Raw genomic sequence first — 12,044 nt, 5'->3', positions numbered from 1 at the left:
CCTGCAGGGCGGGGGAGCGGCCGGAGCTGTGCCGGGTGTCCCTTCCTGAGTTCCAGCAGTTCCTCCTCGAGTACCAAGGGGTAGGACTGGGCTGGGCCTGGGCCGGGGTGCCGGCAGGGGGTCTGGGCTCCCCAGCAACTGGAGGCCTCTCACACGCTCCCCTCTCCCACCCCGTCAGGAGCTGTGGGCGGTGGACCGGCTCCAGGTGCAGGAGTTCATGCTCAGCTTCCTCCGAGACCCCTTGCGAGAGATTGAGGAGCCTTACTTCTTCCTGGACGAGGTCTGCCGTGCCCACCCCCCCGCCTGGACTGATCCCCTTCCTGTACCAGCCTGTGCCGTGGTGCAAGGCAGGGGCTCATCTTCTATCCTCTCCACATTTGTTCCCGGGCAGTTCGTCACCTTCCTATTCTCCAAGGAGAACAGCATATGGAACTCGCAGCTAGACGCGGTGTGCCCCGACACCATGAACAACCCCCTGTCCCACTACTGGATCTCCTCCTCGCACAACACGTAAGTGGCGCCCTCGGCCCCTGGCCTGACCCCGGGAGGTGGGGCTTGCCTGATGCCCCGCCACCCACCTCCCCGTCTAGGTACCTGACCGGGGACCAGTTCTCCAGCGAGTCCTCCCTGGAAGCCTATGCTCGCTGCCTGCGGATGGGCTGCCGCTGCATTGAGTGTGCGTGGGGGCCGGGGGCGGGGGTCCCGGGGCAGGATGGGTGGGGAGATGGGGGATGGAGCCTGCCCGCTTGACTATTGTCGCCTCACTCCCCAGTGGACTGCTGGGACGGCCCGGATGGGATGCCGGTCATTTACCATGGACATACTCTGACCACCAAGATCAAGTTCTCAGACGTCCTGCACACCATCAAGGAGCACGCCTTTGTGGCCTCAGAGTGAGCAGCCGGGGCTCGGCTCCACCTCTCCTGGGTCCCTGTGAAAGCCCCCCAGGCCCCGGCCCTGCCTTCCACCTCCTGCCAGCTGCTGGAGCCCTTGCTGCCCGAGCTTACTTCCTGCACCCTTGGCCCACCTGCCTGCTCCGTGGGCCCTGCTCCTCAGCCTATGGAACACACTCAAGCTCTTCATCTTGAGAGATGAGTCCTGTAGCCCTGGGCCTGGGAGGTGGTTGTCCTGCCGGCTCCTTTACTGTCACAACCCAGAGAATCGTCTGTCCTCGGCGTGTTTCACTCTGCAGTTCCTATTGTTTCCCCAAACTGGTCACTACCCTCTCCCACCTCATTGAGGGGATCAACAGGGGCCCCCAGTAGCTAAATTTGGTGTAGGATGTCCCTCCTCGCTGCTGGGGCAGCTCCACGAAGGGACCAAGTCTGGGGATGCCTGTCTGTGGCAGTCCCAGTTGGCCTGGGTTTCTGCTGCACCCATAAGTTCCACCTCTTCTCTGGGATAGCTCCCCTCTAGGGAGGACCTCGGGCTCTAGGCCCCTGACACCTCACTCTGGGAGGGTCTGAGCCATGACCCCTGGGAATCACGGGGTCTCCTGTGTTACATGCTGTTCCCCTGCTGCAGGTACCCGGTCATCCTGTCCATCGAGGACCACTGCAGCATTGCCCAGCAGAGGAACATGGCCCAGTATTTCAAAAAGGTGCTTGGGGACACACTCCTCACCAAGCCCGTGGATATTGCAGCCGACGGGCTCCCCTCCCCCAACCAGCTCAAGAGGAAGATCCTTATCAAGGTAGGTCTGGACGGGGGATGCCTTTGCTTCAGTGGTGGGTTCAGGCCTGGGGGAGGAGGTGGGGGCCTGGGATGCCAGTCCTGACCTATCGCCCACAGCACAAGAAGTTGGCTGAGGGCAGTGCCTACGAGGAGGTGCCTACATCGGTGATGTACTCTGAGAACGACATCAGCAACTCCATCAAGAATGGCATCCTCTACCTGGAAGACCCTGTGAACCATGTGAGTGCTGGGCCGGGCTGGGCCGGCGGGGCAGCCGCACAGAGGACTCTGTCACAGGCCCTCCGCCCGTCTCTTCCAGGAGTGGTACCCCCACTACTTCGTCCTGACCAGCAGCAAGATCTACTACTCGGAGGAGACCAGCAGCGACCAGGGCAACGAGGATGAGGAGGAGCCCAAGGAGGTGAGGCGCTGGCCCAGGGCTGGGGTCCAGGCTGGGGTCTGGGTCATCTAGCGTCTTTGCTGTCGCCCTCCGCCTTGCAGGCCGGTGGCAGCACAGAGCTGCACTCCAACGAGAAGTGGTTCCACGGGAAGCTTGGGGCGGGCCGGGACGGCCGGCACATCGCCGAGCGCCTGCTCACCGAGTACTGCATCGAGACCGGCGCCCCCGACGGCTCCTTCCTCGTGCGCGAGAGCGAGACCTTTGTGGGCGACTACACTCTGTCCTTCTGGTAAACCTCCCGGCACGTGCACACGTGGATCTGGCACCACCAGGGGCGCCGTGGGTCCCGGGCACACACGCAGACACGTGCGGTCGGTGTGGCGCCCCTGCAGGGCCGCCCCCACCCGAGCCATCTTTAGAGTGCCTCCTCCTCGAGACCTGGTGCCCTCCGGTGGGTGGCGTGTGGGCTGCCGCCCTGCCTGCTGCTCATGGCCTCCCCGTCCCCTCAGGCGGAATGGCAAAGTCCAGCACTGCCGAATCCACTCCCGGCAGGACGCGGGCACCCCCAAGTTCTTCCTGACGGACAACCTCGTCTTCGACTCCCTCTATGACCTCATCACGCACTACCAGCAGGTGCCCCTGCGCTGCAACGAATTTGAGATGCGCCTCTCAGAGCCGGTCCCGCAGACCAACGCGCACGAGAGCAAAGAGTGAGGGAGGGGCCCGGGGGTGGGGCCTGCGGCGGGGCGGGGCGCGCGGGCCTGGGGCAAGACCCAGAAGTGCACCTGCGGCGGGGTGGGGGCCTGGGCCTGAGGTGGGGTCCGGGCGTGGACCTGGGGCTGCGGCGCGGGGGGCGGGGCTGACTCGGATTGTCTTTCCGCAGGTGGTACCACGCCAGCCTGACCAGAGCGCAGGCCGAGCACATGCTGATGCGTGTACCCAGGGACGGGGCCTTCCTGGTGCGGAAACGGAACGAGCCCAACTCCTACGCCATCTCCTTCCGGTGAGGGGGTAGCCCTGTGGGGCTGGAGGCCATGTAGGGCACCCCTGGTCCCGGCCCACTGACCTCATGTGGCTCTTCTGTCTCTGTCAAGGGCTGAGGGCAAGATCAAGCACTGCCGCGTCCAGCAGGAGGGCCAGACCGTGATGCTGGGCAACTCAGAGTTTGACAGCCTTGTCGACCTCGTCAGCTACTACGAGAAGCACCCACTGTACCGCAAGATGAAGCTGCGCTACCCCATCAACGAGGAGGCTCTGGAGAAGATTGGCACAGCTGTGAGCGCCTGGGGGCTGGGAGCAGGGCTCAGGAGACCCACTGGCCCTCCTGGAACTGCCAGGCTCACCGCAGGGCAGGCCAGCACCCAGCAGTCCCAGGGTGGATGCGAGGGACAGAGCGGTCCGCATGCTGCTGGGGGGCCAGCCAGCCCAGCGGAGACCCAGGGAGGTGTCCCGGAGGGAGGGCCTCTGTGTGTGTCTCTGAGGCAGGGACAGTTGTGTGGGTGAGGAGGTGGGGAACGGGTTTCAGCAGAACCGTCCCTATGGGCTGGGGGGTGGGGTGGGGAGGTCCCAGAGTTGACCCTGTAGGAGATCCACCTGGGAGGGGTGGGAGCACGGCAGGGGTTCATAGGCTATAGAGATGTGTTTGAGGAGGGCAGAGCCACAGGGAAGCCAGCATGAAGGCAGGCTGTGGTGCAGGGGCCAGAATCACGGCCGCAGCAAGGACAGTGGGGCCCCGGCAGAACGTCCACTCGTGACTCTTGTCCTCAGTGGGCCCACGTGGCCAGGGCGAGGGCCACCCGCTGGGGCTGGGGTCCGAGAGGAGGTATGGGTGGAGGCGGCTTCTGGAGTGGCGTGATCTCCAGTTGTGGACAAGGTGACCAAGATAAGAGTGAGGAGAGAGAAGGGATGTTCTAGGCCCCTGAGGTTGGGGACCCTGGCAGACCAGGTGTGTGAAAGGGACGGACGGGCGGCCTGGTGAGGAGGGGGCACAGAAGCCAGCAGCTGCTCTCCCCTCTGGGCATTACCATGGCCCGTCCTGTCCCGTTTCCAGGAGCCTGACTACGGCGCGCTGTATGAGGGCCGCAACCCTGGCTTCTATGTGGAGGCGAACCCCATGCCCACGTTCAAGGTACAGCTTTGGGCTCTGGGTGCAGGAAGCTGGGGAGGGTCCCCCAGCTGTGGGGTGCAGGGCGGCCTGTGGTCTTTGTGCAGAAGTGGTATTTGTGGTTTTCCGAGGCCTAAGAGGTGGTGTGAAGTGTGTGGTTGGTGTATGACCACAGCTCTCTCGGGGCTGGCCCCAGCCACTGTCCCAGGGGTCAGCACTGACCCTTGCAGACTCCTCCCCGGGGTAACGCCCATTTCCTCCCTGGTGGCAGCAGGTAGGGGGTGGGGCACTCCTGCTCCTGAGCTTCGTCAGACAGGCGGCTCTTCCTCTTTGGGCCTTTGTTTCTAAGGGGTGAGGATCTGGGCCCTTTTCCTCATTTTTCCTTAGCAGTAGGGAGCTTGGGACCAGATTCCTTCTCCTACATTGGAGATGCGAAATGATGGGGTGCCAGCCACACCCCGAGCCATCCCGGTCTTAGAGGAGGCACTCAGCACCTCCCATCCCAGCTTCCCAGTCTGACTCCTGGGGCCCAGGGTTGGGGCTTGGGAGGTCCCCTAGAACCCAAAGGAGCTTCCTTCCAGAAGCCCTGGCTCACCCGTCCCCTTTGCCCTGGTGCCTCCTGCAGGCCCTGGGGAGAGCGGTCACGAAGGTTGGTGCACATGCAGCTGTGGGTGGGAGAGGAGGAGCGGGCAGCCTGTCTGCTGGACCGGGGCTTCTCTCCCACAGTGCGCCGTCAAAGCTCTCTTCGACTACAAAGCGCAGCGGGAGGACGAGCTGACGTTCACCAAGAGTGCCATCATCCAGAACGTGGAGAAGCAGGAGGGAGGCTGGTGAGCCCCCAAGAGCCCCTGGTGCAGGCCAGGCGTCCTGGGCGCTGGCCGTGTACACGCGAGAGGGGCTTGGGAGGCACGGGCCCATGTCGGCCCTGATGAACCCGCAGAGCTGCTTCCTCTCGGGAGTTTGGGGTAGTCTCCGGGGGTCAGCACACTGTGGCTTCCACAGGTGGCGGGGTGACTACGGTGGGAAGAAGCAGCTGTGGTTCCCTTCAAACTACGTGGAGGAAATGGTCAGCCCGGCGGCCCTGGAGCCCGAGAGGGAGGTGAGACCAGGGCCATATTGGTGGGAGGGGATTCCCGTGTCCACCGCTCACGCGGCGTCCACGTGCCTGCGTGCGCACAGCACTCCCGCTTGCGCTCCCATCACCACGTGCAGGCCGCAGTCCGATGAACATGGGCCACACGCGTGGGTTTCGTGTTCGTCTGTTGGGTGTATTTCTCACATGCACTCAGACGCCCCTCATGTGCACACAGCAGACTTGCTGACTCTGGGCTTTGCCTCCCACAGCACTTGGACGAGAACAGCCCACTCGGGGACTTGCTCCGGGGAGTCCTAGATGTGCCAGCTTGTCAGATAGGTGAGCCCCAGCCCTTTCTCTGCTGCTCAGGATCAGGCTGTCCCTGGTGGCTCTCTCCACGCCCAGAGAGAGGAAGCTGAGGGTTGGACCCCACAGGCTGCCCTCGTTCTGAGCTCTCCCTGCTCCTGGACAGCTCGGCACCCTCTGGCCCCCCATCCCCCAGCTCTGAGGCCTGCATGCTCCCCCCATGCAGACACTGGGGATGATGCTGCTGGCGAGCTGAAGTCCATGGTCCTGGAGGGCTGGTCCTTGGCTGAGACAGGCTTAGAGGTGGGGGCAGGGCCTCGTCTCCCGGCTGCTTCTCCTCCACCCTGAAGAGAAAGGGAATGAGCTCTGCCCATGCCTGGGGAGGGGTGGGGGCTCAGCCCCGTGTCCCCAGCTCTCCTCTCCTCCCTCTCTCCAGCCGTCCGTCCCGAGGGCAAGAACAACCGGCTGTTCGTCTTCTCCATCAGCATGGCCTCGGTGGCACACTGGTCCCTGGATGTGGCTGCCGACTCGCAGGAGGAACTGCAGGACTGGGTGAAGAAGATCCGGGAGGTGGCGCAGACAGCGGACGCCAGGGTGAGAGCCTGTGCTGGTCCTCCAGCCACAGGGCAGCCCCCGCCGCTTGGCAGGGGCCCGAGGGACACGCGTGCTCCGTGATGTGGCACGTCGAGGGTGTGTTGAGTTTGAGGTACACCCAAGACGTTTCTGAGTGGCTCTGCGTAGTGACCAGTTGGTATCAAGGGCAGAGGCGAGAGGCTGGGTCCTGGGCTGGAAGCAGGAGTAGGTTCCAGGGTTTAGGGTGAGGTGGTACAGGTTGGGAGCTGGGTGTGACCTCCGAGGACGCGGATGTTGAGAAAGAGAGGCCGGGACGAGCAGGTCAGCGAGGCGGGATGTCTGACGCGAAGCGGGCCGCAGAGCAGACGGCAGGGCCAGAAGCTCAAAGTGCCAGTCGGAGACGGCCGTAGCCGCGGGCAATCGCGGCTGGGTGGGATGGCAGTGGGCCTCGGTGGGTGGAAGGCAAGGGCGCCGCCTGTGCAGGGCAGAGCGGTGGAAGGACCAGCTTCTGGAGCCGAGAGGAGGCCCCGTGCTGGCCGGGGTGCGGGAATCCTGTGGTGGGGTGGAGGGGCTGCGGGATGCACCGTGGCTGCCTTGGAGAAAGGATGCCTGCAGGCCAAGCCAAGAGGGCTGGGTGCGGAAGACTTAGAGCCGAGCAGGGCCTGGAAGGACCAGGCCGGAAGGATCTGGTGGTTGAAGGGATGGATCCCGGGGTCTGGGCTACAGAGGGAAGGAAAAGCTCAAGAACAGGAGCTGCTTCTGGAAGGAAGTGAAGGAAAAGCTCAAGAACAGGAGCTGCTTCTGGAAGGAAGTGGGCCTCCACGAGTCCGAGGGCCGCATGGGGCGCTAGGGAGGGATGTGCTGGGGCTGAACTCTGCCCGTGGCGGGTAGGTAGTTGTGTTGAGAAAGGAGAACTGCGGGATGAGGGGTGAGGCTTCTGGGCCGAGGCTGGAAGGATGGTCCCGAGGACCCAGAGGACTGCACCCACGCTCCCACTGCAGTCAGTGCCCGCGGCGGGCCCGGAGCCGAGTGAGGGCCGAGCGGCCCTGGGGTGCAGCCGGCCCAGTGCCTCGTGGGGTGCAGGTGGTGTGAGGGGCCCGGCCTCTGAAGCCAAGAGGGGGTGTGTCCTCAGGACAGTTTCTGGGGTGAGACTGAGGACAGCCGGGTCTGGAAGGTGCAGGTGGGCATGTCCAAGGTGGCCAGGGGCTCCTCTCCCTGGGGGCTCCCGCCCAGGCTCAGGGCCCATGTGTCCCCAGCTCACCGAGGGCAAGATGATGGAGCGGAGGAAGAAGATCGCCCTGGAGCTCTCAGAGCTCGTCGTCTATTGCCGGCCTGTCCCTTTCGACGAAGAGAGTAAGGGTCCAGCCTGGGGCGGGAGGGGGTTTTCCCCAGGGGCATCTGGGTGGGCGGACTCTGAGCGCGCTCCCTGTTGGGCCCAGAGATTGGCACCGAACGGGCCTGCTACCGCGACATGTCGTCCTTCCCGGAGACCAAGGCCGAGAAGTACGTGAACAAGGCCAAAGGCAAGAAGTTCCTCCAGTACAACCGCCTGCAGCTCTCCCGCATCTACCCTAAGGGCCAGCGGCTGGACTCCTCCAATTACGACCCCCTGCCCATGTGGATCTGCGGCAGCCAGCTTGTGGCCCTCAACTTCCAGACCCCAGGTGAGGCAGCGACCGGGGGTGGGGTCCCGCCAGGCACTGGGGCTGGAGTCCACTGTAACCCGCTCTTGCAGACAAACCCATGCAGATGAACCAGGCCCTGTTCCTGGCCGGCGGGCACTGCGGCTACGTGCTGCAGCCCAGCGTCATGCGCGATGAGGCCTTCGATCCCTTTGACAAGAGCAGCCTCCGCGGGCTGGAGCCGTGCGCCATCTGCATCGAGGTGGGAAGAGGGCGCTCTGCTGGGCTGGTTCCAGGCGCCAGGGCCAGGGGGGCTGGCTAACACGACATGGGAGGGGTGCTGGACAATCCTGGGGCTCGAGGGAGAGGAAGCCATCCTCTAAGGTGGGCGTGGGGCTTCGGGCCTGCACTGGGGGACTGGGCTCAGTGTGGCCAGTTCTTGGCACTCAGGAGTCAGGCGGTCCAGTAAGACCAAACCGTGGATAGCCACTGCCTGGCAGGAGTGGGCAGAGATGGGCAGGGAGCTGGTGCCCCTGCCTCAGGAATCAGCTCGATGGCACTTGGTAGGACAGGGGCTTGACCAGCACTGAGCCCCCATGCCGCCCTCTCGAGACCCCAGGGGAGCAGCTGCGATGCGGGCGGCTTGGTGCTGTGGGGTGCGGGGGCTGTGGGCCCGAGCAGGTCTTAAAGGAGAAGCGAGGACAGAGTGGGGGTGACCATGTCTTTTTTCCAGAGATTTCTACTTTTTTGTCCCGGGGGGGGGGAGTAATTTAAACGTTTTTGTGTTAAAATGCACATGGATTTAAGGTAGGTTAGATTGCAAAAACTCACATGGGACTTCTGGGCAGTGTCCTGAGGGCCCAGCAGAGGGCGCACTGCCTCCACCGCTCAGTGGGGACCAGCCCAGGCCCATCCTCGCCTGCCTTACAGGTGCTGGGGGCCCGGCACCTGCCGAAGAACGGCCGAGGCATCGTGTGTCCTTTTGTGGAGATCGAGGTGGCCGGAGCCGAGTATGACAGCATCAAGCAGAAGACGGAGTTTGTGGGTACGTCTGCCCTCCCCACGCCCCCAGGCACGTCAGCCCCTCTGCACCTGCGACTCCATCCTCCCGGCAGCGGCCTGAGGCCTTTTGCCCTTGCTTTCGCAGTGGACAATGGACTGAACCCTGTGTGGCCAGCCAAGCCCTTCCACTTCCAGATTAGTAACCCCGAGTTCGCCTTCCTGCGCTTCGTGGTCTATGAAGAGGACATGTTTAGTGACCAGAACTTCCTAGCTCAGGCTACCTTCCCAGTGAAAGGTCTGAAGACAGGTGAGGGCCCTTCACACCGTGCCCGCCGCGATCCGGCTTGGGGGTGGGGCGGCTCGCGGGCGTTCCCCTGGGCTAAGGGCCGAGCCTCCTCCCCCAGGCTACAGAGCGGTGCCTCTGAAGAACAACTACAGTGAGGGCCTGGAGCTGGCCTCCCTGCTCGTCAAGATTGACGTGTTCCCTGCCAAGGTACCCTCGGGCGGGCGGGCAGCGGGCGGCGCCGGGGCCGGGCAGCCGCTGAGCCCTGTGTCCCTGCCAAAGCAGGAGAACGGCGACCTCAGCCCCTTCGGGGGCGCTTCCCTGCGGGAGCGGAGCTGTGACGCCTCGGGCCCGCTGTTCCACGGCCGGGCCCGGGAGGGCTCCTTTGAAGCTCGCTGCCAGCAGCCCTTTGAGGACTTCCGCATCTCCCAGGAGCATCTCGCAGACCATTTTGACGGTCGGGATCGCAGGTGAGGGGTGGGGGCGAGGTGGCCTGGAGGAGGGGTCCTGAGAGGCTGGGGGTTGGCCGGCCGCCCTCGGTTCCCCTCGCCCGTCCCCCAGGGCTTCAACCTGCCGCCCGTCAGGATGCTCTTCCCTCCTGCCCAGGGCCCCACGCAGGACTCGGGTCAACGGAGACAACCGCCTCTAGCCATGCCCCAGCCTCGCGGAGAGCAGCAGGTGCCGTGCCATGCACGGAGAGGGGGCCATGGACTGGGTTCCAGGGAAGCGGCCTATGGGGCCGCCCTTCCTGGCCTCGCCGCCTAGAGCCCAGATTCCAGCCGTGGACACTAGACGAAAAGCACGCCATTAATGAGATGTATTCCTATTTTGGGCCTCCACGCCCCAGCTCTGGGTGAAGGCAAAAAACTGTACTGTCTAGCCTTTAAGCACACACACCTGGCCTTGCCTTCTGGAGATGGAGCCTTCCATCTTGGGACCACCACGGCCACTGCCTCTCGGAGAGAGAGGCTGCCTCAGCTGGCGGCACAGGAGGCTCCGAGGAGCCGCTGACATTCCTGAGAGGAGCGGAACAGCAGCAGCCTTGCTGGGCTTGGGAGTCAACGTTTACACAGTCCTGCAGCTTTAAACCCCAGCCGGGCAGGGAGGGAGAGGAGGTGTCCTGGAGCCCGGGCGGAGGAGCACAGGGCCTGCCTGGAGAGGAGGGCACAGCACAAGGGCACGCTGCCCACGGCCAGGAGCGCCACCCACCTGACCGACACAGAGCCTCGTGTGCAGGGCAGCAGTATCGGGCAGCCAGGCCGTGAGGGGCCGGTGGAGGAGGCCGGGGTGGCCCGGGTGCCACCTAGAACAGGGAGAGCGACAGCGAGTTGCAGGGCCACTGCTGCAGTGCCCCGGGGCACCCACTGGGCCGCAGTGCCCCCTGCCTGCAGCCTGGGCACAAGCCTGAAGGACCTGCTCACCAGGGGGCACATGTCTGTGGGCACTGGGCAGTAGGTGGCTCCTCCCACATCGTCAGTGAGGACGGGCCTGCGTTTGCGTCATGGCCCCCCAAGAGCCAGAGCAAGACGCCAGCTGGGTCAGGACTGATGGGCACCTGTGGGCCCGGAGTGGAAAGGCCAGTCTCCACGGCAGAGGTCCAGCTGGGCACTGGCCGCCACGCATTCAGGAAACGCCCTCACACAAGGAACATGTCCTCCCACAGCAGCTCAGCAGGCCAGCCCTGAGTCCCAAATCAGAGTGGAGACCATTTTCCCTGTCACAGCAAAACACCTTGGATTGGAGTCTGCCAGACGACCCTGCAAGAGGACGCTGTCTGGGTGATCTTGAGCGTTTGTGAAATCAATCAGATCCTGACAATAGACAGACATGTTGTTGGAGTATGGACTTGTAAAGTTTATTTTTGCACACTCTGTTTCTCACGACCTTCATTCCTTCACGTAGGATGTATGATTTTCTATGTCTTCCACTTCTGACCTGAAAGCTGCTTGGTGGGGGGATGGGACTGGGGAAGCAAAATGAACGAACTTATCTGCGCACTGTGGCAGACCTGTTATTTTTATGGATTTTACAGCTCAGTTAACAGTGTTACCTTTTTAAGATTTCTATATACTCTTCAGAAGAACCACTGAGCCGTTCAAGCCTTGTTATTATCCGATCCCAATAGTGATTCCATTTTCTATAGCTTTTAGGATAGACAATAAATTATTTAACATTATATTAAACTTTCCATATCATGGACTGTAAACCGAAGGAAATCACACGGTTTCTCAGAATACGTATTGACTTATTTAAACTAATTCTGAAATGGTATTTCAAAGTACCACCTCCCAATCAGCTGTCCATAGCAAACATGTCTATATATGGTTGCCAACGTTTGGTTTATAATTTAAATGTTAATAAAAATTTGAAATTTTATTGAAAAAGCTTTCCTTCTGAAAAGGACTGTAAAAAGTGGAATTACTTCTCAATGGCACCATAATGACGTTCTGCTCTTCCTGCTCAGCCTCAGTGGGAGAGGGGCAGAAGGAGAGGACGTGGAGCAAAGCCAGCCGATGACGCAGGTTTCTTTAAAGGCAAAGATGACGCGGGATGCTTTCCCTCAGGAAGGAAGGAGGGATGAAGGAGCTGCTGGCCTTGCAGGGCACAGGCCACTGGTCGTTGATGGACCCTGCTGTACCCGTGGCAGGTTCTGCCTGGCTGGTGGAAAGATCCAAGGCAGGTGTGGAAGGCTGGAGGGGCACAGCCGCATTTCTAAGGACGGGCCAGAGTCCCAGCCTGTGGGCATGAAGCTGCCTCAGAACAGCCAGCCCTGAACTCGCGCCAACGTGCTGCCGGAACCCAGGCTTGAGGCTGGCCGTTCGCTAGCTCTGCTGCCCTCTTAAGATCTAATGCACATAACGTTATTCTCACGTCTTTTATCCCTTGTGAGTTCTTACTGAGGTGCAGGAACGCCTGCTCCTCTCCGGAGACGTGTTAACTTGGGCCGCTTGCCTGGTGGTTATTCTGCAATAGAACCAGGTGAGGAGGTTGTTTACTTCCCGGGT

The 12,044-nt window shown here is 62.4% G+C and overlaps 1 protein-coding gene across 2 annotated transcripts in view; it reads left to right on the top strand.

Moving 5' to 3' along the window:
* Window positions 1-11,423, top strand: part of PLCG1 (phospholipase C gamma 1) — a 33,464-nt gene extending 22,041 nt beyond the window's left edge. The window contains exons 8-32 of one of the 2 annotated variants that reach the window (XM_006041101.3): window positions 8-80; window positions 179-280; window positions 392-510; window positions 591-676; window positions 773-893; window positions 1,525-1,693; window positions 1,792-1,914; window positions 1,994-2,095; window positions 2,176-2,363; window positions 2,584-2,784; window positions 2,958-3,077; window positions 3,169-3,349; window positions 4,125-4,202; window positions 4,905-5,008; window positions 5,181-5,277; window positions 5,523-5,592; window positions 5,996-6,153; window positions 7,389-7,485; window positions 7,572-7,796; window positions 7,868-8,016; window positions 8,685-8,799; window positions 8,902-9,063; window positions 9,161-9,249; window positions 9,325-9,509; window positions 9,646-11,423. In XM_006041101.3, the coding sequence (XP_006041163.3) occupies window positions 8-80; window positions 179-280; window positions 392-510; window positions 591-676; window positions 773-893; window positions 1,525-1,693; window positions 1,792-1,914; window positions 1,994-2,095; window positions 2,176-2,363; window positions 2,584-2,784; window positions 2,958-3,077; window positions 3,169-3,349; window positions 4,125-4,202; window positions 4,905-5,008; window positions 5,181-5,277; window positions 5,523-5,592; window positions 5,996-6,153; window positions 7,389-7,485; window positions 7,572-7,796; window positions 7,868-8,016; window positions 8,685-8,799; window positions 8,902-9,063; window positions 9,161-9,249; window positions 9,325-9,509; window positions 9,646-9,688 (3,157 nt within the window). In that variant the 3' untranslated portion in view covers window positions 9,689-11,423. Of the gene's footprint in view, window positions 1-7; window positions 81-178; window positions 281-391; window positions 511-590; window positions 677-772; window positions 894-1,524; window positions 1,694-1,791; window positions 1,915-1,993; window positions 2,096-2,175; window positions 2,364-2,583; window positions 2,785-2,957; window positions 3,078-3,168; window positions 3,350-4,124; window positions 4,203-4,904; window positions 5,009-5,180; window positions 5,278-5,522; window positions 5,593-5,995; window positions 6,154-7,388; window positions 7,486-7,571; window positions 7,797-7,867; window positions 8,017-8,684; window positions 8,800-8,901; window positions 9,064-9,160; window positions 9,250-9,321; window positions 9,510-9,645 lie in introns of both variants that reach the window. The other variant, XM_025263464.2, reaches the window with a different exon arrangement.
* The last annotated feature ends 621 nt before the right edge of the window (window positions 11,424-12,044 follow it).

The sequence above is a fragment of the Bubalus bubalis genome, chromosome 14 (assembly GCF_019923935.1).
Source record: "Bubalus bubalis isolate 160015118507 breed Murrah chromosome 14, NDDB_SH_1, whole genome shotgun sequence".
Classification (NCBI taxonomy): Eukaryota; Metazoa; Chordata; class Mammalia; order Artiodactyla; family Bovidae; genus Bubalus; species Bubalus bubalis.
The sequence above is the reverse complement of the archived record's forward strand: the minus strand, read 5'-3'. Positions and strand labels throughout refer to the sequence as shown.